General features: G+C 47.3%; 5 protein-coding genes and 1 non-coding gene across 8 annotated transcripts; 1 reads left to right on the top strand and 5 right to left on the bottom strand.

Annotated features, from left to right (window-relative positions):
* Positions 1–689: 689 nt before the first annotated feature.
* Positions 690–3,891, bottom strand: LOC4332444 (ankyrin repeat-containing protein At5g02620). 3 transcript variants are annotated; one of them, XM_015773464.3, is made up of 3 exons: positions 3,647–3,891; positions 2,497–2,942; positions 690–2,378 (listed from the first exon to the last, which is right to left on the bottom strand). In XM_015773464.3, the coding sequence occupies exons 2-3, from the start codon at positions 2,897–2,899 to the stop codon at positions 1,084–1,086; spliced, it is 1,698 nt and encodes a 565-aa protein (XP_015628950.1). In that variant the 5' UTR covers positions 2,900–2,942; positions 3,647–3,891; the 3' UTR covers positions 690–1,083. The 3 variants fall into 3 exon arrangements, with proteins under 3 accessions (XP_015628950.1, XP_025880256.1, XP_015628952.1); XM_026024471.2 differs by having other exon boundaries at positions 2,501–2,942; positions 3,647–3,843; XM_015773466.3 differs by lacking the exon at positions 3,647–3,891 and adding an exon at positions 3,284–3,596.
* A 1,785-nt stretch (positions 3,892–5,676) lies between these two features.
* On the bottom strand, positions 5,677–8,829 carry LOC4332443 (ankyrin repeat-containing protein ITN1). The gene is made up of 4 exons (XM_015775067.3): positions 8,602–8,829; positions 7,701–8,483; positions 6,956–7,365; positions 5,677–6,873 (listed from the first exon to the last, which is right to left on the bottom strand). Exons 1-4 carry the CDS (start codon positions 8,621–8,623, stop codon positions 6,040–6,042), a joined length of 2,049 nt encoding a protein of 682 aa, XP_015630553.2. The 5' UTR covers positions 8,624–8,829; the 3' UTR covers positions 5,677–6,039.
* A 1,318-nt stretch (positions 8,830–10,147) lies between these two features.
* On the top strand, positions 10,148–13,362 carry LOC4332441 (UDP-glucuronic acid decarboxylase 1). The gene is made up of 7 exons (XM_015775068.3): positions 10,148–11,124; positions 11,363–11,510; positions 11,639–11,718; positions 12,301–12,384; positions 12,480–12,554; positions 12,675–12,767; positions 12,885–13,362. Exons 1-7 carry the CDS (start codon positions 10,540–10,542, stop codon positions 13,077–13,079), a joined length of 1,260 nt encoding a protein of 419 aa, XP_015630554.1. The 5' UTR covers positions 10,148–10,539; the 3' UTR covers positions 13,080–13,362.
* On the bottom strand, positions 10,206–10,279 carry TRNAR-UCG (transfer RNA arginine (anticodon UCG)). The gene has a single exon. It is a non-coding gene; the product is annotated as a tRNA-Arg (tRNA).
* LOC9269616 (dirigent protein 24) lies at positions 13,334–14,652 on the bottom strand. Its single transcript, XM_015775069.3, has one exon. It carries the CDS (start codon positions 14,650–14,652, stop codon positions 13,585–13,587), a length of 1,068 nt encoding a protein of 355 aa, XP_015630555.1. The 3' UTR covers positions 13,334–13,584.
* An 889-nt stretch (positions 14,653–15,541) lies between these two features.
* On the bottom strand, positions 15,542–22,178 carry LOC4332440 (uncharacterized). The gene is made up of 5 exons (XM_015775066.3): positions 21,857–22,178; positions 19,769–19,821; positions 17,115–19,142; positions 16,595–16,853; positions 15,542–16,514 (listed from the first exon to the last, which is right to left on the bottom strand). Exons 1-5 carry the CDS (start codon positions 22,029–22,031, stop codon positions 15,856–15,858), a joined length of 3,174 nt encoding a protein of 1,057 aa, XP_015630552.1. The 5' UTR covers positions 22,032–22,178; the 3' UTR covers positions 15,542–15,855.
* Positions 22,179–26,024: the final 3,846 nt, after the last annotated feature.

The raw sequence follows: 26,024 nt of genomic DNA, 5'->3' as shown, positions 1-26,024 counted from the left end.
GGTGTTAAATTTTATTGCTATGTTGATACATATTCACTGATATACGGGCTATACATGCTGACTCAGCCGGTTGGATTATGTCAACGACTCACGCGAGTCACGTCAATATAAACTGCCCTCAAAACAGTAGAAGAAGACAAATTACGATGGTTTTATTAGTTGGGGTTATGATATATGGTACTGCGATTGATACGTACTCCCTCCGTTTCACAATGTAAGACTTTCTAGCATTGCCCACAAACATATAGATGTTAATGGATCTAAACACATATATCGTTGTTATGATATATCGTTGTATGTATGATACATCTTGTATGTGTTTAGATTCATTAACATCTAAATGAATATGGACAATACTGGAAAGTCTTACATTGTAAAACGGAGGAAGTATGTGATTGGACGTATGTTTGAGCAGAAAATCTGCTGCATGGTGTCCCGTTGGTACGGGACACATTAAATCAGCCTAACCGTTACCCACTATTTATTGAAAGGATTCAAAGTGGCCTTACAGACTGACCTGCACGAAGCAACTGGGCCGCCGAATAACGGAAATGGTGACAAGGCCCGTTAGACTGGTTGGGCTGGACCTTTACTTTGGTTACCAGCACCAAGGTTCACAATTTTGGCCCGAATTTTGGGGTGTACTGGGTTCCAGTAGGGCATGTGTGTCTCGCCGAAAGAAATTAAAGTTAGTTCAAAATCAATAAAATATGTTTAAAATTTAAAATCCGGATTAGAACGACACGGATAACTGTTGTCGGACACCATGTGCACACACAGCTCTAGTAATAGTCCTCTCAGTCTCACTGCTAGCTTAGCCTGCACGATTGCTATCCGTGTCTGCTCATCTATTCCTGTTTATCCTGTGAGTTTGCTACAGAATAGGAATAATAGCAAAAAAAAAAAATCCGCTCAGCGTGGCACGTATCGTTCCTTGTCTACGCCTGTACGCAGCAAGCAAAACCTACGTACGTACGTGATGAGTCTCCTTTGCTCAGATACGCCACACGGACATATGGATCCGTTTGTTTTCGCGCGACGTGTGAGATGAGATGATGCGGATTGGACGATCCATCTTGATGATCAGATGGCGTACATCCGCTTGAACTCCTCCTCGACCCACTCGGCCTCGGACATGCCGGACGCCGAGAAGGATCGCGAGCGGCTGAGCGAGGATCGCTTGATGCTCCGCATGCGCTTGGCCTCGATCCGGTGCGCGATCACCCAGTAGAGCATGGTGCCGATGGTGGTCACCAGGATGGTTGCCCCCATGATGGTCACCCCGACGGCCAGCCACCGCTCGGCTTTTCCCACCACCACGAACGACAGCGCCAGGAACGCCACGCTCACCAGCACGCACGCCACCCACATCAGCTTGTTGATCACCGCCATCATCTGCTTCTTCGCCTTCCGCTCGATCACCACCACCGACGTCTGCACCACCACCACCGCCAGCGAGATGAAGAGCGCCACCGAGTCGAACACGAAGAAGATGAGGAACGCCGTCTGGTGGGAGATGTTGGCCTCGCCCAGCGCCTGACCCGGGGTCAGGCTGCCCGCGTCGTCCACGTACTCGCCTGGCACCGTGAATATCGCCGCGAACGCCACCGTCGCGATCAGCACCGCCACCACCGTCGTTGAGTTGATGGCGTTGTTGAGGCCCTCGTCGTGGAGCTTGTTGATCTGCTTCGCGATGCCCTGCATCCGCACGCGCGTCTGCCGCGTCTGCTCCAGCTGGGAGTGCACTTCGTGCTTGATGTCACTCACCTGCTGCTTCAGCTCGCGCCCGGGGTTGCCGCCGCCGCCGCCCGTCGGGCTCATGGCGCGCGCCGACGGGACTCCGTGCTCCGCCAGCACGGCCACCGACTCGGTGTTGCCCATCTTCTCCGCCGTGTCGAACGCCGTCTCGCGGGACCGGTTGATCGCCTTCAGGTCGGTGTCGGGGAGCTCGAGCAGCCGCTTGACGATCGGGGTGCGCGCCTTGCGGGCGGCGATGTGCAGCGCGGTGTTGCCCTTGCTGTCCGCCAGGTTGAGCAGCGTCGGCTCGCCGGCGAGGAGCGCGTCGACGATGTCGAGGCGGGTGCCCTTGGCGGCCATGTGCAGCGCCGTCTGCCCCTTCTTGTCCACCCGCGCCGCGATGCTGGGCTCCGCCTCCATCAGCGCGCGCACCACCTCCACGTGCCCGTTCCTCGCCGCCGAGTGCAGCGCCGTCTTGCCGTTGCTCCGGGCGATCACCGCCAGGCTCGCGTCCGCCTCCAGCAGCAGCCGCACCACCTCCATGTGCCCCTGCGTCGCCGCCGTGTTCAGCGCCGTCGTGTTCGACGCGTCCACCGTCATCGACAGCTCCGGCAGCGCTTTCAGCAGCTCGTTCACCACCTCTACAAAGACCACTCCAACAAACAAACATCAACATCTCCAAAGATCCATGTCGAGATGAGTGGCAAGAATTTTGGCGGCAACAATGGCGCCACGATCGAGTCGAGCATTATCCAATACCTACATCCCCTTGCTTGGCGGCAATGTGGAGGGCGTCGTAGCCGCTCCGGGCCTTGATGCAGGCGGTGGCGACGTCGTGGTACTTGATCATCTCGGCCACCAGGGCCACGTACCCGTACTCGGCGGCGACGAACAGCGGCGTCTCGCCGGCCTGATTCTGCTTCGACAGGAGCGCCCGCAGCTCGTCCGGCGGCGCGCCGGACAGCGTCTGCTGCACGGCGACGAGCTGCCCGGCGCGCGCCGCCCCATGCAGCGCCGTGTCGTCCCGCTTCCCCGTCAGCTGCTTCGTCATCTTCTTCCGCCGCGTCGCCGCCTGCGCCGCCGCCTTCGCCGGGTCCATCCCCGCAGCCTGCTGCGCCGGTCGCTGCTGCCCGTCGCCGGATTGTTGGTTCTTTGCGTCCATCAGAACTGGAGGCGTGTCACGATGATGCAGCAACAATGGCTAGCTGCAACGACGAGATGAACAAGAACACTCCATTAGCAACACTCTTCTCTCTTTCTTTCCTTTTTTTTTTGACCACTTGGGTGAACTCACCAACCAAATTACCCAATCCTAAACCATTATGGAAATAAAATCTATGGAAAGGGAACAATGAAAAGAACAACATCACCAGCAACAAAATAAAAAAATGACGGAAAAGTTCATTGGAAAAGATAAAATAAAGAAGTATGAACGAAATGCAAAAGAAGGCCGGCCGGCCGGCTAGTGCTAGTGCCATGCAAGTGCCCTCCCCACTCCATCTCCCTCCACAAAAAAAAGCTCCTCCATTTGCACACCACAACGCACCAGATCACGCGATCAAAGACTTGGGAACTAGGCATCTCCAAAAGATTATTGCTACGGTCTATACGCAATAATGCAAGAACGCCTCAGCCTTTGATTCATCTTTGCATTAATTCCCCTTTCGCAACGCGACGATCACGACGAAAAGCCGCCCCCCATTTCCACCTCATTTCACCAATGCTTTTCACGTAAAGAAGAGGCCATCAACAACGAGGTAGTATATAGTTAGGGAGATCAAAAGAGGGGGAGCCATTGCATTGCATTGCAGCAAATGCCAAGGAACACATGCATCCATGGATGAAAAGGGAATCCAAAACAAAATGGATGAACAGAAGAAAATTTTGGAGGAGGCAGGAACAGACATACCGGCATGAGCTCTGCACCTCGTTGCCGCCTCCATGTGATCCGTGGGACCCTGGTCTACACGCCGGAGGGGATGATTACGTCGGAGAAGACAAGAACTCCCACCGGTTATAATAATCCTCCCCCAATTGGATCGACGAAATGAACAGGCAACGGAAATGGAATCAAATTTAGGATTTCTTTTAAGCGTTTTTTTTTTCTCTCTCGCTCGTTTTCTTCTGCCTATATTAAGACAATCGATCACTGGGCTAATCGCAAGCGGTGACGTGGATCCATAACTGACGCCATTTTAGATTGTAGTACGTACTAGCTATGCGGTTCTTGCAGTTGGTGATGCATGGTTAGGTGATGCTCTTTTTTGTTCTCTTGCTCTTAAGTGTTACTCTAATTAATCTTTATTGTTTTCTTCTCTAAATAATTTTCATTGTTCTCTCTGTCTCTCTCTCGTTCTGTATGTCATTTTCGTTGAGTTCTTGGTTTGGTGATGACCTTGGCGCTTGTTTTAGCGCGAGCAAAGAGTAGCTTAGTGCGAGAGAGAGAGAGAGAGAGAGAGAGGTGGGCGTTGACCGTTGACGCGGCAACGGGTCACTCTCGATCAGGACGTGGTTTTGCGTTTGGCGGTAAAGTGCGCGAGACACGTTGGGAGGGAGATAGCGACGCATCAACGGACAGGATTGAGACCAGAGAGTAATCTGACGGTCCACTGTTATCAACCGACCACCATTGGGCAAAAACGTCTACTGCCATGAAGTTATCGACGGTCAAAGCGTTCTAGACACGTCGAGATTAGTACAATACAACAGAAAACTGATTTGATGCTCGAGAGAAGAGCAACATCACATCATGCATTGTTTGCATAGCCTTTGAGAGGGGAGCATTGCAAGTGAAACCTTTCTCTGAACTTTATTAGCAAGTGATGATATGATAGTATATTCAAGGAACGTTCTTGTGAAAAGCACCGCGTCTGCATTAGCTATACGCTCCAGTAGTACATGGCAAAGGCTTTACCATACAAGCCGATCTGGAGAGCTTTTGCAGGATTTGCATATGCGTAAAGCCTCAAAGTGGGATCTTTGTGTTGCTACTTGATAGTGCGGCACACCAGGCCTTCTTCGGCTTGCAGCCTTCCATATCATCACACCATCTAAAGATTGCTAAAGAACAGCTACCATAAAGCCTTCTCCTTCACATATCTTTCCATCTGGGGGAAAGTCTATGTCCCTCGATTTTTTTTCAATTTTTTATGACTTTTAAACGACATGAAAAAGAACGAGAGGACGACAAAAATCCACCTCCTCCATCTGATTGTCTTCAAGAGCTTCTGCATTAATTTGCTTTGGTCCCTGCAGTCTGTTCCTTTCAGATGAGTTGTAGTACTTGCACAAAATTAATTAGGCCGTGGTACAACAGTTTCTGACGATCTGTGGCAACAATTGTAGTGGTTTAATTCAACTGTTCGGCAATAAATCATGCGTGAGGAACGACGACTCCAAGCGTCAGGTCAACCAATCAGTCTACTGGGGCCAAAGCGTCAATGCCTTATCTGCAATGGAGGAGTGAGTGAGTGTGCCACACCCCACACACCGTTTCACTTGACCTTTACTGTTCGACGCCCACACGCATGCGGTTTCAGACGCTCTGATGATTGAAGCCCACAAGCAAGAGAGACTACTGACGGCGATCAAGTTGCGGCCGGGCTCAGTAGCCTGATTGCTCCGTCTCCATCATACTTGCTTTTTTGGAAATTAATTCGGCAATTTGCCCCGTCCCTGTCGAGATGGCTGTTCTGAAGATTACTGCTGCTTATCCAGGCTTGTCCTCTCTGGTAGAAAATCCGGCATGTCGACATGGAAATATTCTCATCTTCTCACGTGCCATGGACAAAGAGGAGAAAGCCCTCTCCACCATGGATGTCTCCTTCAAGGCTATGATTCCATTGGAACAAAAGGAATTTTATAGAATAGTTTGATCTTAATCAGAATAAGATTATTGTGTTCAAGAGGAAAAACATAAATGCTTCTAGAGACACTGGATACAGAACATGATTAGGATAGCCAACGATAGAACAGAGGAGCATACATATCATTCTGCTATCATCATTGTTGTAGTATCAAAAAAGAAGATATGAAGCTGAAGGCAATGCACATGGAGCACAGCGGAGGCTGCATATTCTGATAACCAGTCTATCTGTAGTACTAGTATACAACAGCACTGTCGGCTAGCTCCTGCTGATTCAAGAACAGGAAATGGCAGATTACACCAGCTTATTGGAACGTATACAGTTAACCCCTAATAATAATCTCAAGGGTCATTCTGTTTATAACATCCTATTTCATTTTTACATTCGGGTGTTATGGCTGCCAAAAAGCTGAGAGATCAACTAACCAGAATGAGCTTCATATGGCGTATATCCGGTCTATCTCGGAGTCTGAAAACTCTGAGTTTTGCTGCCATGAGTTTGAGCCACTCCTCCTTGTAGATTTCACCTTCTTCCTGATCGAACGTGTGCGCTTGGATCTCACCACATAGTAGGTCATTGTACCAAGCACACCAGCCATGATCACTCCGCCGATTAGGGTCACCAGAAGCGCCGCCCACTGGAAGTGCTTCCCAACTACAATATAAGCGGATGATATGAACGCCACTGTAGTGCACACAGAAGCCAGCCACATCAACTTATTGATAATCTCTACTACCCGCCTCTCTGCTTTAGTCTCTCCCCTAACAAGTGTAATCTGAACCACCACTACTGCTAATGATGTGAACAAGGCAATGGCATTGAAGATGAAGAAGATCTTGAAGGATACGGCATGCACAGCTATTGCCACGCCGTTGTTATCGTTACCACCTGGCACAGTGAAGATTGCAGCAAATGCAACCGTAGCAAAGAGCACAGCCACAACAGTGACAGAATTGGTTGCGTTGTTGATGCCTTCCCTGTGGAGTTTCCTCAGCTCCTTTGCTATGCCAGAAACATTTTTGTTGGTTTTTCTTGCTTGCTCAAGTTGTGTGTGCACATCCTTCTTGATCTCGGTCACTGTTTTTCTGAGCTCGTCTCGAGGCTGGTTTAGATCATTTGCTCTGACTGCACCAGCACGAGACAAACAATCCTTTATCTCTGCAGATTCCTCCGAAAGTGGAAGACCCTCCGCTATGTCAAACGCAGTCTTGCGATCCCTAGTAAGTGCATTCACATTCATGTCTGGAAGAAGGAGAAGCTCATTTACAATCTGCAAGAAGAAACAACAAGCTTGTGAGCAGCAGAAGAATTGCTTATGTATGTACATTAGATTCAACATGGTGGAACAATACCTCTGATCTTTTTTTCCTGGTAGCAACATGCAAAGCTAAGTTGCCATTTCTGTCAGGCAGCATGACAATAGCTGGATCAGCATTCACTAGTGCCCTAACAACCGCAGCACTAGTTCCTTTCACAGCCATGTGCAAAGCAGTCTGGCCTTTCTTATCAGTCCTCCGAGCAAGCTGAGGATCTGCGTCCAGCAAAGCCTTAACAATTTCAACATGCCCCTGACGGCCAGCAAAATGCAAGGCGTTCTTTCCATTCCCCTTTGATAGCTCAACCAACCCAGAAACTCTCTCTAGTAGAAGGTTCACTACCTCAATGTGGCCTCTAATCGCAGCAGTTATCAGAGGTGTCACATTTGATTGGCCAAACGTTTTCCCAAGGGATGGATCATGATCCAGGAGTACCTTCACAATATCTATAAACAAATGTCAGTGGTCCATCTTTGTGCAAGACGTAAGTATAAAATGGATATGCAACAAAGCAATAATAGAGGAACGCTTGCCCAATAGCTTGTGTGAACAATCGGTATGTTAGCATCATGAAAGTAACCTATGATTTGTGACAATTGATTTAAGGCAAAGATAAGGTGAAATAACAATTTGGGATTCAAGCTTTAGTAATTGACTTAGTGATAGGTTTAGCTAGGTATAAGACTCAAAACTGTCAAAAAGACCATTTTATCATGCAAACCTTAGCGATTTTGTGCTTACGGAAATTTTGACAAGAGTGTGAAGAGTGTACAGTGCTCACCTCGGTGGCCTTCTTTTGCGGCAACGTGTAGAACATTGAATCCGGACTTGTTCTTCCTCGTGAGGCTCTCCTTGTCGGAGTGCTTGAGCAGCTCGACGACGATGTCGAGAAACCCCTTCTCAGCGGCGATGAGCAGCGCGGTCTCCTCCACCTCGTTGGGCTCGTTCACGACGGCGGCGCGGATCTCCGCGACCTCGCTGTCGAACTCCTCCCCGGTGCCGGTCATCTGCGCGTTGATTTCAGCGATGATCTGGCGCACAGCTTCAAGGTCCCCGCGCTGCGCGGCGAGGTGGAGCTCCGTGTCGTTGTGCCGGCCGGTCACCTGCTTGACGTACTTCTTCCGCCCCGCCTGGTCCATCCGCTTGCCGGAGTTCGAGAGCACCAGCACCGGCGCAGCAGCCGCCGCGGCGGTCGGCGACGGCGACGGGGACGGGCCCGAGCTGTCCAGGCGGTTACCGGAGCCGGACATCACCAGCACGGGGCCCCTGGAGGACGCCGGCGACGACGCCGGGGACTGGTCCAGCCGGTTGCTGGAGCGGGACATCACCAGCACCGGCCGCGCCGGCGACTGGTCCAGCCGGTTGCTCGAGTGGGACATCACCAGCACCGGCCGCGACGGCGACGGCGACGCCGCCGGCGACTGGTCCAGCCGCTTCCCGGAGTGGGACATCACTAGCCCCGGCCGCCTCACCGCCCTGGGTGGCGACAGGTCCAGCGCCGGCCCTCCAGGACCCCCTCCCTCCGCCTCCGGCGACGCCAACCCAATCTCCAAATCCCCCTCCCCTGCACACACCCCCCAAATCAGCACCACCCCCGATTCCGATCGATCAAACCCAACCATCACACACCGAGAGAGAGAGAAACCATCAAACAACAACAACAACAACAGAAGCCGCGATACCTTTGTCGGAATAGGCAGACATGGTCGGGGACGGAGCTACACGGCGGCGGCGGCGAGGAGGCGACGGGGAGGAGGCAGCATGCGGGGGTTGGGGGGGAGGGAGCGGAACGGGAGGTGGTGGGGAGGCGAGCCGGATCGCGGCCTCCGCGCTCGCGCTCGGCTGCGGCCGCGCGTCTGATGGAAACGAAACGAAACGAACGGGAGCGAGCGGGCGTTTGCCTCGGCTTCAGCTTCTTCGCCCCCGTAGGTTTCGTATATCAGGAGGCAGAGAGAGCTCGGGATCGTTTCGTTTGGTGCGCGCGGTCGCCACCTGCCTGCCTGCCCGGTTGCGTTTTGCATATGGCCGCCTCTTTGTCGCCTTCCCTTCTCTCTGAATTACTCGAATTATTTTTACTCCACCTTTCTGTTTTCGCGCAAGTAGTGCCTGTCACTCCCGTAAGCTCACTGTCACGGTAAGTAATTAACAAACAGAAACCTCGAGTATTTTACATTGTAATCTGGTTGTATTATTCTAATCGTAGAACTACAAGGCACATGCGGGTTTTACTTTTATACCGTGGTGTTGGTTCGTGGCTTCTGGAGTAGTAGTATTATTAATCGCGTGCTTTTTTGTGTGCGCTAATGGCGATCGCTGGGTGGACGGAATCGTCATTGGTGGAAGAGAGAATCGGTTGGGGGTCCCCGCCCCCGCGCGCGTTCGCTACACAACACACGCATTTTGCATGGCGCTGCCTGGGTGCGAGTGCGATGGGACCAACGCGCATACATGTACGCGCTCCGCTGCCTGCCTCTCGCCTTGCAGTTTCACTACTACTTTTTTTTTTGGGGTCCAATTTCTGAACACGTCCTCTTGTTTTTGCGTAGCGTCTTTTATTCTCTCTTATCCCAGCCGGTAAAGAAGTAAAAATGACCGTGACATCTCAGTTGCGGCAGGCCTTACATTTGCACAAGCGAAAACGGTAACCAATTAAACACCAATCACAGCTATAGTAACTAGTAATTCCTCGTTGTTGCGGCTCAACTTCAGCACACGTATAGACACATCGTACTGTACTACGCAGCACTAAATAATGCCATAAGTAGCGTCAAGTTCAGTGCACCGGAGGGGTTGGGGGGGTCACACGCATCAGCAACGGCCTAAACTGCTCCGCATGTTGGGTTGTCGCCGCCGCCGTGACGGACGACGGCCGGATGGATGGATGCCCCCACGTGGTCAGCTTTATCTTGACTCGCCGTCGTCGGTCCGGTTGGTGAGCGCGAGGTCGGTCGGTCGGTCAATCAGTACACTGATCCATCCACTCTCTCCTCCCACCACCGTGCAGACGTGCGGCGATGCTCTAGAATCCAACACGGATCACGCGCATGTTGCGGGTGATTGATCGTATGATTATTCTTCGCAGAGGCTGTCTTTAGGGGAAAATAAAAAAGGAATAGCTGATGCCTGATTGCTCAGGAGAACGGTAAAATAATGCAGCATGGCATTCATTGGCCCGCCAACGTGTTTGTGACGATCCTCGAGAGCAATACTGAAGCATAAACGCAATAAATAACGCGTGGCAGAAATAAGACATATACGGTGAAAATAAAAAGAGTCAACAAATTAACGACCACAGTGGGAGTCGAACCCACGACCTTCTGATCCGAAGTCAGACGCGCTAATCCACTGCGCTATGCGGTCCTTGTTGCTTTTGTTCCACATAGTTTATACTTAGACAAATATAATCTGTGAAAAATCACAGAACGAAGAGAGATTCCAAAGGAAAGGTTCCACGCACGTGCGGCATCCGCGGGGAACAGGCCACCGCAGCAGGAAGCATCGCATCCGACGCCCCCACGTGCCACCCTTTCGGACTCCCTCACAGTCTCACTCCCCCTCGCCACCGCTCCTCCTCCGCCTCCGACTCCGGCGACCGCGCCCCGCCGCCGCCGCCAACGACAATGAAGCAGCTCAACCGCCAGCCTACCCTCAGCAAGCAGCACCGCCCGCACCACCACCGCCTCCCCCTCCCCCGCTCCCTCGCCTCCTACCTCCTCCGCGAGCACCGCCTCCTCTTCGTCCTCCTCGGCTTCCTCCTCGCCTCCTCCTGCTTCCTCATCTACCCCTCCTTCACCCCTCTCTCCTCCTCCTCCTCACCCCGCGACACCGTCGCCGCCAGAATCCGTCGTGGCGGCGGCGGCGGCGGTGGCGCGTCGTCCGTCGTCGTCTCCGCCGCCGCCGCCGCCTCGCGCCGCCTCCCCGTCGGCGTCCGCAAGCCACCCCTCCGCGTCGTCGTCACGGGGGGAGCGGGCTTCGTCGGCAGCCACCTCGTCGACGAGCTGCTTGCCCGCGGGGACAGCGTCATCGTCGTCGACAACTTCTTCACGGGGCGCAAGGAGAACGTCGCGCGCCACCTCGCCGACCCGCGGTTCGAGCTCATCCGCCACGACGTCGTCGAGCCCATCCTCCTCGAGGTCGACCAGATCTACCACCTCGCCTGCCCGGCATCCCCCGTCCACTACAAATTCAACCCCATCAAGACCATCATATCCTTTCCACTGCAAACTCTGCTCCACATTTTCGTACAAAAAACAAAGGCCTTTGTCTGCTTGCATTATTGAATTGCTGGAGTGAAATGGATATGAGTTCATGAATGGTAGGGCAACAATGCCAGGGAAATTTTGGAATCTTGTGCCTGCGGTTGCCATTTGCCTGGAAGAACCTGAAATTTTGTTCCAGTCCTATTTTTCCTTATAAATTTTGGTTCCCTAACTGTTATAGTACAAGACAAATGTGATGGGGACCTTGAACATGCTGGGATTGGCAAAGAGGGTGGGAGCCCGGTTCTTATTGACCAGTACCAGTGAGGTGTACGGTGATCCTCTTGAACATCCACAGAAGGAGAGCTACTGGGGCCATGTAAATCCCATAGGTGATAATTGTGTCTCAAGGAGCAAACTTTGTGATATGCAATCATATATCTTCTTTAGAGCCTGGCCCATTGAAAATGGTCACTCCACTGCATTATTTATATGTGTGACATTATGTGGTAATGCGTAGGCGTTAGGAGTTGTTACGACGAGGGCAAGAGAACAGCTGAGACTCTGACCATGGATTACCATCGAGGTGCCGGTGTTGAGGTAAAGTTTCATTTTCTGAATAGGCATCTAATTAGAGTTTTAGAGAGGGGGTCCCCAAAATCTTAATACATTAGTATCTTGTTTGCAATGGGATGGACAAACCTTTGCTAAAAATTAATTGTACAGGGTCCCTCAACAAACATTAAGTTTCTCAAAGTGGAATATACATTAATTGTATAGGGCTCGAAGTAAACGTTATGATTCAGTAAGTTATGTGAGTGAACTTCACAAAACTTCCAATCTGAATTTTAGGGTCAAATGTACTTGGTTTTGGGTGACCATACCATGAACATTTCGCAGGAAAATATGATCCATGGGATTTACTTTTTTTTTAATGTTGATGTTTTGCGTAAAAATTGGTCTACAACTGAGCATTAATGTAAAGTTGGTCTATTAATGGAACATATTGCAGTTCATACTGTTGAACCTTTGATAGGGAGGCCCGGTGGTTGTAGTGTCAAGAGTTAGGCAATCTCTCCATGTTTACCACATGTTTTGTTTATGTGTTGAGTAACATCATTGCCTACTGAATGGTTTCCATTTATTAAAGAGAAAACTTGACTAACAAATGTTTCTCCTCAGGTGAGAATTGCGCGAATATTCAACACATATGGCCCTCGTATGTGTTTAGATGATGGGCGAGTTGTTAGCAACTTCGTCGCTCAGGTTTGTGTTAATTTATGATTCTAATCCTTTGGAAAAGAGAAATAAGTATATTTGAAGTTTAGCATTACTTACTATTAAAGATGCCTCATTTCCAGACATTGCGGAAACAGCCAATGACAGTTTATGGTGATGGAAAGCAGACTAGAAGTTTTCAATATGTTTCAGATTTGGTATTTTTGACTCTGCTGTTCTCTTGTTATATATCGAAGTGTCCTTTTAAAACTAGCATTACTTTGATGCTTGCTTCATGCATTTGAATCTGGAATCTTTGCTCATTTATGAATTTATAGGTTGATGGATTGATAACCCTGATGGAAAGTGAGCATATAGGACCTTTCAACTTGGGAAATCCTGGAGAATTTACCATGTTAGAGCTTGCTCAGGTTCGGCCCTCATACTTCAAATCCAACTATCCTGCAATCCTTGTATGAACAATGCTTTGGGTTCTTGCCTGGGCTTTCTACTTTCTACAAGCAATCATGTGCCTGCTACTTCTGTAGGTAGTGAAAGAGACAATTGACCCAAGTGCTCGTGTTGAGTTCAAACCCAATACTGCAGATGATCCACACATGAGAAAACCAGACATCTCGAAGGCCAAATCTCTTCTCCATTGGGAGCCAAAAATCTCACTGAAGCAAGGCCTGCCACGTATGGTTTCAGACTTCCAGAAGCGCATCATGGATGAGAAAAGATAAACAAGAAGAAACGAATGAACTCACACCTGTACTATACTCCCCGGATCATTTCCAGTACCTTGACAAGCTTAGCTGCAGAAGTACAACAGAGAAATTGCCCAAAGTTTCTTCTTCGAGGCAATCCTTTTTGTGACAGGAAATCTCTTGTTTGGTTTTGACTTCTTTGATACATATGTTTTGTCACAGAATTTTGTCATCGAAAGCTTAGCCTTTCAGACAACAGTACTACTAGAATTTTACATAAACATAGAGACTTTTCATGGAATTATACTTTGTTAACCCATCCAATTCTGTCCTGCGAATTTTCGCTATTAGATAGCATCAGACAGATACTTCTGTTACCTCACATAATACTAGTATAATCATGTGATCAAAGCAACTACTAGTACATGGTAGAATACAATGTCACGTAGTACTTGAAATTACAAGCATTTTCATGAAGCTGAGAAGCAGCATAAGCTGCAAGGCCAAACTGTTTGGAATGGACTACTAAGCTGGAAGCAACTCAGATGAGGTGAATGCTGAACTGGAGGAGAGTCTCGACGCCGTCGGTGGTGTGCTCGTCGCCGGGGTGCAGCGTCTGGATGACGGCGAACCCCTTGGCGTTCTCGTACTTGCCCGTGCCGCCGATGACAGCGACGTGGGACTCCGGCGCCGCCATCCGGTGGACGCCGAAGAAGCTGAGCGTGTCGCCGTGCGCCTCGACGCCGCCGCCGTCGAACATGGCCGTGAGCACGAGCGTCTTGCTGGTGCCGTCCTGCGAGCTGGCGACGTAGAACCCCTGCGCCCTGCCGACGACGGCGGCGCCGAGCTCGTGGCCCTCGGTGAGCTCGTCGTCGATGACGGTGGTGGTGCCGAAGAGGAGGTTCTGGAGCGTGGCGCCGGACGGCAGGTCGCCGGCGTTGACGAAGGGGATGTTCTTGTTGCCACCGTTGCCGTTGCCGTTGCCCTGGACGATGGCGGCGGAGGACGTGCCGCCGAGGCCGGCGACGTAGGGGACGTTGTTGCCGTTGACGAGGTTGCTGGCGCCCTGCGGCAGCGGCATCGCGCCCTGGATCGGGAAGATGTTGTCGTTCGGCCGCGCGAACGGGAGCTGCCCGTTCGCCGCCGCGCTCGCCACCACGCCCGTCACGATGCGCGCCGACGGCTGCGACCCGCCCAGGATGTCGTGCATGAAGAACGTCAGCTGGTGGTGGTCGCCCGCGCCGGCACCACCACCAGCCGCGCCCACCCCCGCATTGCCCGTCGCGGCAGCGCCACCGGCTGGCACGGCCGCGGGGGCTACCACCGTGTCAGCGGGCGGGTCGGTCGGCGCGGGCAGCGGGTCGACCGGCGCCACAGGAGCCTCCGCCGGCGCCGGCGCAGCCGCAGGCTGCTCCTCGAGGACGCGGCCGGCGAACGCGCCGTTCGCCGCCGCGGCGAGCGCGATCACCACCAGCCACACAGCCGCCTTGTCGACCATGCTCGCCGCGCGCTCGCCGCTGCCGGAAGAGACAGGACAAGAATCACAAGAACGAACAGTGCCAAGATCACTTGCTGCTGCCGCCGCCGCCGCCGCCGTTGTGCATTGCATGTCGCAACGAGGCCGCAAGATTTATACGGGAGCAGTAGGTGCGCCATGGGTGGAGTTGGAATTGCTAGTGGCGCGCTTTTTCTGTGGTGTTGTGTTGGTTGCAGGAGGGACACGGTGCCCAAGAGATTAACCTAAACCTCTCGGAGAAACGAAAGCGAGGAGCAGTTGGTATACAGACGGCGACACGGCGCCACATAAACCCCAGGACATGCGAGGCACGGGCACCGGCCATGTGTACTCCTGTCTGACTAGAGTAGAGAAGTTGTTGCCTTTGCTGGGCGCCTGGGCCTTACGCTGCAGGATTTTTGGAACATTATAGGCACTCATCCGTTTCATAATAAATTCATTTTTGACTCTTTCCATTTGTTAAAAGATAAGTTTATATTCAACTAATCATTCTATTAGAGTTTATGAAAGTAAGAAAGTAATTGCATTAGGAATGGATAAAATAGGAAAGAGTTATATTACGATTTGATAAAGTAAGAATATTGTATTTTTTTCGGTTTTGTATTACTACGTGTAAAATGGGTGAAAAATAAATTTATTTTAGAGTGGAGGGAGTAGTTACATTGTTCAACATTCAATAACCATCGGACGCATGAATTAATAGCAAACCTGGATGAATTTTCAGCAGCTCGCGCCAAATTAGAACATGTTCACCCATCACCTGCAACCAATTGGATAACTGGATGTGTAGAGGCCGAGTTTCTAATCTGTTTTCCAAAAATCACCTTCAACTAATAGAATTGGACTGAAAAAGGTTCCCAACTTGCCATAACAAAATTCACCAAGCTCACAACATTACAGCAAGAAATCCCAGCTTCCTCGCATGTATGCTTCCTCCACTGATTATGGTAAGCAGCAGCATGGCCACATTTGCAAACAAGAATAACAAAAGCAATATTGGCATGCAGGTAAACTTAACACATATACGATTGGTTCATGCCAAAATTTATACTCCGGCATCATGCCACAGAAAATGTACTCTCTTTTTTCTAGTTTGGAGGGACAACTCCAGAGGTCACAGTTATTAAAATCCATAGTTACAACCAGGTCCAACCGGAACGCAGCACACCGAAAGGCTGCAACAATCTCACCTTCTGTTCTTGAGATTTCTTTAACCAATTCATGGCAGCTTCCAGTAAGCATCAAGGCATCAACCACTGATTCTACCAGTATGCTTCAATGGCTGTAGCGATCAATTCATGGTTCATTCCAGCCACAGATCATAGCAGATTTTGTCACCCCCAGAAACTCAGATATGGTTTCTTGAAGGAGATCCTCATGTACCATTTTCCCGACCTCACTAGCAACAAGATCGATGCCATCTTCAGAACCAACCCACCCCAAGTCCATGAATAGGCCCTCATGAGCATACTCCATTTCTTGCCGAAGCTCGACCACCCTTTGCCACACCACCTCAACGAATCCCTCCTGGTCCAATCTGGACGAGCAGCTCCACGACAACCCCTTTGAGCTATGCTGCATCACAGAAGTGATTATATCTGCAATGACATCATTTGTGAGATCAAACAGGAGCTTCCTCTCCGGTGACGGCCACAGAATGAGGCTATTGTACTTGTTTTCAAGTACATCAAACACATCAGAGCCAGCTGGGCACTCTGATAAGTAGCACATGTCTAGTAGCTGATCCCGGTTAGCAGTATTAATGCCCAAAACAATCAGCATATCCAGCACGTAAGAGAAATCCCTTTCTTCTTCATCCCTAAAAGTAGGGGATATTTCCTTATCTGGAAGTGGCTGACTTTCTGTCGTAAGCTCATCATCACTTGATATTAGCTCAGTGTCATCTGCGCTGTCTGTAGCTTCCATCTTGAGAAGTCGCAGTTGCATTCTCAGTCCTGCAATATCCCAGTAAATCAAACTTAAGAACATGAATTAGTAGCAAGATGATTAGGGAAACAAGAACTGGGTTACTTGCCTTGAAGATCAGCACTAATTTTCTCAAAATCACCAGAATAAATGTCTTCAGCGTCCAAGGAAGATTCAAGAACAGAAACTGGACTTTGTTGATCATCTTTGTCGGAGCTCACTGGAGATTCTGATCCTGTTTGGGGAATCATCCATGGGACTTGATTGCCATCACTTTGATGGTCGTCAATCCTCATGGCAGATACTGATTTTTCCTCAAAATTGCACACTGGATTGTCATCACACTGATGCTGTTCGATCCCCTCAGCCTGAGTACATGGATGAAGTCAGCAATCAGAAGATGTCAAGAAAGGCAACAGAAAACAAATCAACATGATATCATCCACACAGAATATTCACAACAAAGGCTTTAGCACTAGACGTGCACATGAAAAATGTGTTCTGAGGAAAAATGGATGATACACATAAAAACTCATAGAAAAAATACATCTAGCTTTTCACACCTATGGATGAATTTTTCCATAGGAAATGGTCAACATAATGCAAGAAATAAATTCACCTAAATTTACCTGAGTCATAGAAATGTTGAGTCTAGGTACAAGAAGATGGTCGTCTGATTCTATTGGTGACTGTTGATGTATCTGCTGGTTCTGCCTATCAGGAGAACATAGTTCTTTCTTCTGTCCAGGAACCACAGGACTGGTATCCAGGTAATACACTGTATCTAACTCATTGTCAGGATTTGAAGGATGTAGAAGTGTCCCTTTAGATGAATTGGCCAAGGCGATACCATTTATTGGTTCCTCTGAATTTACATGTATTTCGCGTTCAATTATCGCTCTTTCCTCGTTATCTGAGGAGACACGATCAGCTCCATCGCTATGAAATGTTGCATCTTGAAACAGAGATTTTCTATTCCTGCTGTTGCATGCATGTTCAGAATCATAGGGTCCTACTTTGAGAACATCTTTCAGCATAGAGAACTCATTATGTCTGCCAGTTCGTTTTCTGTTGTTTGACTTCTGAACTCCCCGATTGAAGGGTGTTGGAAGAGATTTGGACCTTGGTAAACTACCTGTAGCCACATCTCGCCAACCATCATTGCTGCTGATGCCAAGAGGAGAGTTACATGTGCTTGTCATTCTATCTTTCTGTGATTCACCCTTTGGATATTTCCTGTTTGATATTTTCTGGGTAGCAACTTTTGAAGCTTCCTGGTCAGAAAGAGCAAGCATGTCTCCAAGCATGCTGAATCCATTATTCTTGTCTGCTTGATGCTGATATCGGTGGGTGGCCTTCCATCTGTTAGAGAGGTGTTTCTTTGCTTCCCTGCTAACTTTTGTTTCTGTTGAATATGATGGTGAGGACGTGAAGCTAGAAGAAGCATATCCATCATGTAGCTCAGAGGATCTATGAAATACCTCAGAGGACTTGACATTAGAACGAGATGACAGAGGTTGCGACCTTTCATCTGAAACAAATGTGCTAGTCTCTGGTTTGAAAATGTGTTTCCTGGTTCCAACACCCCTAGCGGATCTCATTTGTTTCATAACCCCTCTAGCAATTTCTTTAGATCCCTTCGCTACATCATCGAATGTTTCAGAATCTCTAAGGGGGCCTATGTATTCTTCAGTACATGGGCTCCACATAGCATCACCATGACATGGTTTGTGCCTCCTAAAATCAAAACGAGAGAGTTCATTCCTTAAGGCGAAGGCTCCTTCAATGTCCTGAGCTTTATCAAGACTTGGTTTCAGGACAACAATCCGTGTGGAGCAAACTCGCTTGTCACTGATTTCCTGGTGACTTGACCTTGACAGTTTCTGCCTTAGTGAACCAGAGTCTTCTTTTGGGGATTGATTGGGCAACTTAGTATATGGCCTACTCTGAGAGTGTTCAACTTCCTTTTGCTTGTAGAAGTAGCTTTCAGCACCTTTATCTTGTGAATAGATATTGTCTGTGTCAGTAAATTGATTTCTTCTAGATGGTTTCAATATTGTGATGCAATTTGCAGTAGAGGACGGAGAATCATGATCATGTAGGTCTCTTTTGACTATAGGATCAAGTTTTTGAAGAAATTGCAAAAGAAGATCTTTATTGGATGCCAATACGTCAAGTGTTTCACTGAGCTCTTCTGATATCTGAAGGGATTCATCAGTAGAAAGGCGCTTTGCATCCATAAGTTTTTGCCTCATCTGATCTAGATCAGGACTACCAGTCTTGCCAAATGTTGAAGTTACATTTTCATTTTTAGATCTTGGGCTCCGGTGTATTTTCATTCTTGTTGCCTCCATAACTTCAAAAACATCTTTGACTTCTGGCATCTCATCTGTGCTTCTCCGATGTGGAATATATTCGGAAAAACTACGCCTCTCGTGAGCGCAACAAGGTGAAGACTTTTCTGCATGACTTTGGGCATATCTGTGTTGGTTATTGGCTCCAAATGAAGGCAGTGAATCAAGACCCATTAGTCTTCCTACAACACCTGGTGAAGTGTGCCTAGCATTGACATCTTTCGAGAATTCTTCATCAATAAGTGTTTTCATTGGTGTACCACTAGCCTTCTTAGATTTACTTCGCCAGTTTCCCGCAGCAAGCTGAGAAGAGCAGAAAAAAAAAGGCATAGCAATCCATTAATTAAAATATAGGAACGAGGTATAGTAACAGAGGACAATTATGTACTACCCATTTTCAGATTTGAGTATTAGCAACATTCACTTGTACTAGAATAGTAACAGAAGACAATTATGTAGTACCCACTTTCAGATTTGACTATTAGCAACATTCACTTGTATTACAAGATATGCAAGGTATAGTAACGAAAGAAAATTATGTACTGCCCATTTTCAGATCTGAGTATTAGCAACATTCACTTGTATTACAAGATATGCAATGTATAGTAACAGAACAAAGTTATGTACTGCCCATTTTCAGCGACATTCACTTGTACAAGAGATACAAAGGTATAGTGACAGAAGAAAATAATGTGCTGCCAATTTTCAGATTTGACTATTAGCTGTTCATTTGTACTACAAGAGATATGGAAAGTGTTGAGATAAGAAGAACATGTGCATCCCAGTTTTGACCTTCTAGTTTTATGCCAAAGGTAATCATCATTAAGCTAGAGAAAAGAACATGTTTTTGAGCTCCTTATTTATAACCGAAACTAAAAAAGTATGTGCAATATATGATATACCTCTTCTACTAAATGCAAATCACTCACCATAGAATCAGAAAGCATCCCAGGATTACTTGTTTGTTTCCTCAAAACAGTACCTGAATCAAAGAAAAAGGTAACAGTGAATGTTTCCTGTAGATATACCACAGCAATAGCAAAACAAACAGCACGGTAAAATGGCAAGCAGAAGGCACTTGGTGTTGAACTATTAGGCTGTGTTCGGCAGCCAGTTTTCCCAACTCCTCTCTCTCGTGTTCCGCGCGCACGCTTTTCAAACTGCTAAACGGTACATTTTTTGCAAAAAGTTTCTATATGAAAGTTACTTAAAGGATCATATTGATCCATTTTTGAAGGAAAAATAGCTAATACTTAATTAATCACGCGCTAATGGACCGCTCCGTTTTCCGTGCACAGGATACTTGTTCCCAACCAGTCCTAACGAACTCAACCTAAGAGATAGAACGAAGAGTTTAGGGTCATGTTCAATTTCTGCTAACCACAAAAGACAGGGAAGGTGAGTAGGAAGACATGTATTACTGTCTTTTGGCCTTGATCAGGCATGCTTTGATAGCACATAGACCAGTCACCACAAGAAAATAAATTTACTTTTGCCATAATGAAAATATACTTGATATACTATTAATATACAAACATCAAGTCTAAAAAGGAGAAGTTAAAAGGAAAAGGTTGAGTAGGATTGAGGTTTTCGAGCTCTCTTGATCCAATTCCTTCAAGCGAATCAATGTGAAATGAAAAATAAAAAATAAATAGATTGAAACAGCCAACTTGTGCACAAAATCTGTGGGGTGCAGGGAGGCCCAATAAAAGTAATATTGAATGGGATTCAGTTTACAAACATACCCTAGGAGTTCCGAATTACCTGCTCATTTTATGAGGAAAAAAGTTTTACGTTTGAACTGCAGAGAGTTCAGAGGCAAAACCAAGATACCACAAGTTACGTAACAATAATAAATTGTTTACCACAATAAGTAAGTAACTAAATAACCTTTCATCACATAACGCCACTTGTACAGGGGATATTCTTACAAACTTGCTAGCACACATAGAAGACGACTTAGACGAGCACATAGCAGTGCTTTGGTTTCATGATTTGGCAGTGGCAGCGTCAGGCTGAAAATTCTACCAGGATGTAACATTTTGTAGATCAAATGTCAATTCATCGAGTTGGCAAAAAAACATGTTTCACTAGTTAACGCAGTGAACGGCTCTTTTACAGACTAAGTGAAAAATCTATGTTTAAGCGAAGATTCGCTTGGTGATTAGAATAAGAAGCCCACTTGGCTATGAACCTTCACGGCATCCAACTGAAATGGGGACGCAAAAGAACATTATTTAATGCTTTTACTTACATAACCAGCAATTTACGGGCAAATGAGGTTTCTTTGCGTGATTTCGTGGGATAGGCAAGTCGACAATATCTCATTTCCTTAGAATTGCACACTCTAGAGGACCCCCAATAATAAAATGCGGCCAATGCTCTAGCAGTTCAATCCAGGATGCAAAAACTGAATGGAAATCTTTCATGTTTGGTACAGTAGTACTCCTAGAATCTAGGCTATTGTAGCTGCAATGAAACAACATAAAGGAAAAGCAAACAAATCAAAACAAGTCCGCTAGAATCATTTGAATTTTGAAAGCAAGAATCCTCTCTCTCTCCAATAAAGGCTTGACTAGGACCTAAAGTCCATGTGAAAGTTATGCCTCCTTATTTTAAAACAGAAGGGTAAAAAGAAAATTCTACATTGTTTTACTCCGCAATGTTTTCTTCGAACTCAGAAGATCAAATGTCAAGCTAGTTACCCCAAGTTCCCGATTTGATAACGTGATCAGCCAAGGGAGAGAGAAAAAAAAAGCGTCCTTTTCTGTAACACCCACTTATATGATATTTCTCTGAGGTGTAGATCATGACAAAAAAAAAAGAACCTTTCATTCAGATTCAGAATCGTAAGGTAAACCCCGAAAAAACCTTCAGTAGCAGATCTTTAACCATGGACTCCTAAAAAAAGCTCACCCGAAAATTCCGCGGAGAAAAAAAAAAAGATGCAAAATTTCAAAATAAAGAAGAGGAGAAAGACGGCTAGGAGATTGGGGGAGGAGAGAAGATAACTGAACCTCGGTGATCGACGGCGGCGGGGGAAGTGGAGCCCGCCGCCGCATTCCGCTCCATCCACCCTTCGCCGGCCTCCCCCCTGCGCCTCGATCTGCCGCGCCCAATGCCCGCCATGCCCGGCGTCGTCTGGAGCCCCCGGCTGGACGACGCAGCAGCGACGAGGCCGCCGCCGCTCATCCACCGCCGCGAGAGCTAGACGAGCAGATCGATTTTTTTCTCTCTCTCTCGCGTGTGCGCGTGAGCCGTCGCGTCGCGGGGAGGAGGATGGGGAAAAGGGCTTTGGTTTGTTTGCCCGTTCCTTTGCCTGTACAGTGCAGCCGTGCTGCTTGCTCTGCACCCAAGCCGATGACTTTGTATTTTTCGGTTTCTACTCTCTCTCTCTCTCTCTCTCCCTCCCATCTTGTACTATCTCTCTCTACCATTGTATATATATCTCTCTACCATTTTGTAGTATATATCTATCCCTACTGCTATGTTAAGATCCAAACTTTATATCCAAACTTTGTATTAAAACTTCTAAATTTTTTCATCACATCAACCTGTCATACACACACAACTTTTCAGTCACATCGTACCAATTTCAACCCAAACTTTCAATTTCAACTTTGAAAGGAATAAATCTATCTGAATTAAATTTTCATATCTCCCGTCCAATCAATTGAGCCTTTAGTCTTATTTTTATTTGCATATAATTTCTCAGAGAATTGTAGTGGCAGTTTCTTTTTAAGTCTTTGTGAGGATATTACTAATATTAAGTTTTAGAAGTTGATCATTAGGGGACTTTGTTTGCAATGATCACGGTTGTTCAAGTGCGATGAAACTTGTGAAGCTCTCGAGCACTGCTATATTGTATTCTACTCGTAGTTTCCTAAAGGTTCATCACTAATGTCACTATGGATAATAATATTTCTAACACTGTATCATTATACTCGCTTTTAATTTCCCGCCCCAAAAAAAATAGTAATAAGCAAACATAACGTGGCATAGAACTTGAACTTCTTTAATTGAACATCATCATGACATATTAATCCCTTGCATTCTTTGGAGTTGCTGGGAAAAAAAGACCCATCCACACAGATCACACAAAAGTAACATGATACGTAACCTAAAGCACATTAATTATTAACTGAGATGTGAAATAAAAAATAGAAATGTAAAATCCCGCTTTTCATTTGCCGCCAAGCTTTTTTTTTCTAAGAGTATCTCAAAAAGAATAGCTAAGTACTCTTCAAGCCAAATATTAGCCAGTATAGGAAAAAAAATGCCCTCCAATAGTCTCTCTATCTCGCTGGCCAAGTTATCCGGCTAGCCAAATAGTCCCACCGGCTAGTTAAATCTAACCAGCCACAACCCACTGGCCAACGGTGGCCCCCACACGCTGGCCACTGGCCCATCGCGAGAACACCGTCGCCTCCCCCTCCGGCGCAACGACGAGGAGCAGCCGCGCCGCCGCGAGCCCCCCGTCGCCTCCCCCTTCGGCGCAAACGCAACGACGAGGAGCAGCCGCGCCGTCGTGAGCTCCCCGTGACCCAAATTTCCCCGTTGCAATCAAGATAGAGAGGACAAAGGAAGAAGAACAGCGGCGGGGCGGGGAGACTGCACTGTCCACTACCTCCGACCTCGCCGATGCCGCTGTTGCCGAGGTCCCCGTCGTCGTCAAGGTTGCCATCGCCATCCATCGCTGCTGCCGAGATCTCTGTTGCCAGTCGTCGATGCCGTCGTCACCGAGGTCGCCGTCGTCTAGAGGCCTCTGGCCCCGCGCGACGGCCGCCGCCTCCGCCCCTGCAGGATTTGGGGTGGGGGCGCGACCTCTGCCGCCTCCACGCGGCTTCCGGCCCCGCGCAGATTTGGCCAGCGGGGTGGATTGGGGGACCGCGCGGCCTCCGCCTCTGCTCCATGGGTCGCCGTCATGAGCCGCTGCCGCCGTCGGCAGCCTCTACACGGTCGTCGCCGCGCACTCGCATAGGAAGAGAGGAGATAAGAGGGAGAGAGAGGAAGAGGGAGAGAAAGAGGAGGAAGAACGACTAGTAGAGGCTGACAAGTGGGTCCCAGTGTCATAGGCTTATAATAGAGTGTAGATGGAGAGGCTATTGGAGTGAGAAGTGAATTTGGCTTGCCAAATCAATTGGAGAGTTGGCTATATGGGTGTTTGAAGAGTTCGATTTGGAGAGTTGGCTATATGGGTGTTGGAGATGCTCTAAGAGACCCGAGGAGAGGAGACTCTCCACCTGAATGCCCCGTTCGTCGCATCAGTTGATATAGATATTTACAATGCACGCAAAACGAGAAAATTCATTAGCACATAATTAATTAAGTATTAATTATTTTAAAAATAAAAATAGATTAATCTGATTTTTTAAAAAAAAACAACTTATATGTAGAAACTTTTTATCAAAAATGTACCGTTTAACAGTTTAAAAACGTGCTAATGGAAAACAAGTAAGTTAAAGTTTGGAGTTGAGAAAAAGAACTAAGCCGTACCATTAAAGAAAGTTTAAAACTATGCACAACAAATCTATATCGGAGTACTCCCTCCATCTACTTTTGATTGTTATATTTTATCTTGGCACACAGAACAAAGATAAGTAATTCTATTTATCATCTATTTAAACATGCTACTAATCATTCCTCGTAAACAAGCGATTCATTAATATTTACATTTCTCGATGCCCATGTAGCCAATTTTGTGTGGAAGAATGGAGAGTCATGCATTAAATCCGAGAAAGTCATTAAGATGATAGGTTGTTGGATTGAAATATGCCTATCAAAAATAAATTTTTCAGATTTAAAAATGTTACTATCAAAAATAGATGGAGCAAGTACTACAGAAGATAATAGTGAAGGTAGCTCTATCACCCAGCCCACCACCACTGTATTTACACATTTTATAAATTAGTCGCTAATATTATGCGTTAGTCTAATATTAGTTTGTACATTGTGTTCAAATAAATGTGGGCATTATTTACGTATAGTATGCTAGCAGAATAAAAGAAAGAGAATACAAAAGTTGAATTACCTATAAATTTGTAGTGAGCATCTAACAAATTCTAGTCGATAATCTGAGTATGGTCTTTGCTTCCAGCAACAGCGCTCCATAAGAAAACATAAAATGTTTCTGGAGACCTCAAGGTTCACAAATCACAACAGCTCCAACCAAAAACATCCATCGGAACCGTGAACTACGTGAAGCATCACTTTCGAGCTCCAACAAACAGTTGGACAAAACAGAAGCCTAGCGCACTCATCTCTAGTCCCCCCGCACCTCCCAAGTCACATGAAAATTTTAAATTAAAGGGAGCCTATTTGCCAAAGAAACCTACACCAATTAAAGAAACACACACACACACGTCAAGCATTTTATTTTTTTTTTCAACCGTAGTTTCTCTTTACGATAAATCTGTTTCAAGTGGCCATCACACGGTTCACGAATGGTCAGACTGCACAGCATGACAGGTGGGGCCCACCTGGCAGCCAACCTGCACACGTGTACGGCAAGCAGGACCGGACCCCGGCCGGTGTCCGCGTACCGTGCCATCCGGCGTACGCTTCGGATGCCCAGCTGGTCATACTCGTACGCCTGCATCTGCATGGAGGACCGAAACCCGATGCTTATGCTACGCTGGGTGGGGCCCACCGTATTTTAGTGACGAGCGAGTGTGGCCCACCTGGCCAGGCATCCTGCTTGCGAGGCGAGGTCAGCCAATCTTCTGCGGTGGCCATTGTTCAGCGATGTGAATGGAGTAGTTATTTGGGTATAAAGTTTTTTAAAATATATGAATATACTCCGAGGCGATGAGTATATTTGAAGTATTAAATTTAGATTAATAACAAAATAAATTACAGATTCTGTCGGTAAATTGTGAGATAAATTTATTAAGCCTAATTAATCCATCATTAGTAAATGTTCATTGTAGCATCATATTGTCAAATCATGGCGTAATTAGGCTCAAAATATTTGTCTCGCGATTTACATACAAACTGTGCAATTGATTTTTTTTCTCACATTTAATATTCCATGTATGTGTCCGAATATTTGATATGATGTTTTTTTTGACAATTTTTTTTATTTAAACGTACTGTACAGTACAGTACAACAACGTGTATAGTCGTACTATACTACGATACTCTACCAACCGAGTACAGTAACAATGATCTACTCCACCAGGCAGC

This window comes from Oryza sativa, chromosome 3, assembly GCF_034140825.1.
Source record: "Oryza sativa Japonica Group chromosome 3, ASM3414082v1".
NCBI classification, from domain to species: domain Eukaryota; kingdom Viridiplantae; phylum Streptophyta; class Magnoliopsida; order Poales; family Poaceae; genus Oryza; species Oryza sativa.
Note: the sequence above shows the minus strand (reverse complement) of the source record. Positions and strands in the feature narration are given on the sequence as shown.

What these genes read in the sequence shown, in the direction of transcription:
- LOC4332444 (XM_015773464.3), bottom strand. Translation starts at nt 2,899, where the DNA reads ATGGACGCAAAGAACCAACAATCCGGCGACGGGCAGCAGCGACCGGCG. An exon ending in CGCCAAGCAAGGGGATGTAG is followed by an intron (nt 2,379 to 2,496) that starts GTATTGGATAAT and finishes TGGTCTTTGTAG; the next exon opens with AGGTGGTGAACGAGCTGCTG.
- LOC4332443 (XM_015775067.3), bottom strand. Translation starts at nt 8,623, where the DNA reads ATGTCTGCCTATTCCGACAAAG. An exon ending in GTCTGCCTATTCCGACAAAG is followed by an intron (nt 8,484 to 8,601) that starts GTATCGCGGCTT and finishes GGGTGTGTGCAG; the next exon opens with GGGAGGGGGATTTGGAGATT. An exon ending in CGCAAAAGAAGGCCACCGAG is followed by an intron (nt 7,366 to 7,700) that starts GTGAGCACTGTA and finishes ATTTGTTTATAG; the next exon opens with ATATTGTGAAGGTACTCCTG.
- LOC4332441 (XM_015775068.3), top strand. Translation starts at nt 10,540, where the DNA reads ATGAAGCAGCTCAACCGCCAGCCTACCCTCAGCAAGCAGCACCGCCCG. An exon ending in TCAACCCCATCAAGACCATC is followed by an intron (nt 11,125 to 11,362) that starts ATATCCTTTCCA and finishes CTGTTATAGTAC; the next exon opens with AAGACAAATGTGATGGGGAC. An exon ending in GGGCCATGTAAATCCCATAG is followed by an intron (nt 11,511 to 11,638) that starts GTGATAATTGTG and finishes GGTAATGCGTAG; the next exon opens with GCGTTAGGAGTTGTTACGAC.
- LOC9269616 (XM_015775069.3), bottom strand. Translation starts at nt 14,652, where the DNA reads ATGCAATGCACAACGGCGGCGGCGGCGGCGGCAGCAGCAAGTGATCTT.
- LOC4332440 (XM_015775066.3), bottom strand. Translation starts at nt 22,031, where the DNA reads ATGAGCGGCGGCGGCCTCGTCGCTGCTGCGTCGTCCAGCCGGGGGCTC. An exon ending in CGCCGCCGTCGATCACCGAG is followed by an intron (nt 19,822 to 21,856) that starts GTTCAGTTATCT and finishes TCTTTGATTCAG; the next exon opens with GTACTGTTTTGAGGAAACAA. An exon ending in GGATGCTTTCTGATTCTATG is followed by an intron (nt 19,143 to 19,768) that starts GTGAGTGATTTG and finishes TGCTCTTCTCAG; the next exon opens with CTTGCTGCGGGAAACTGGCG.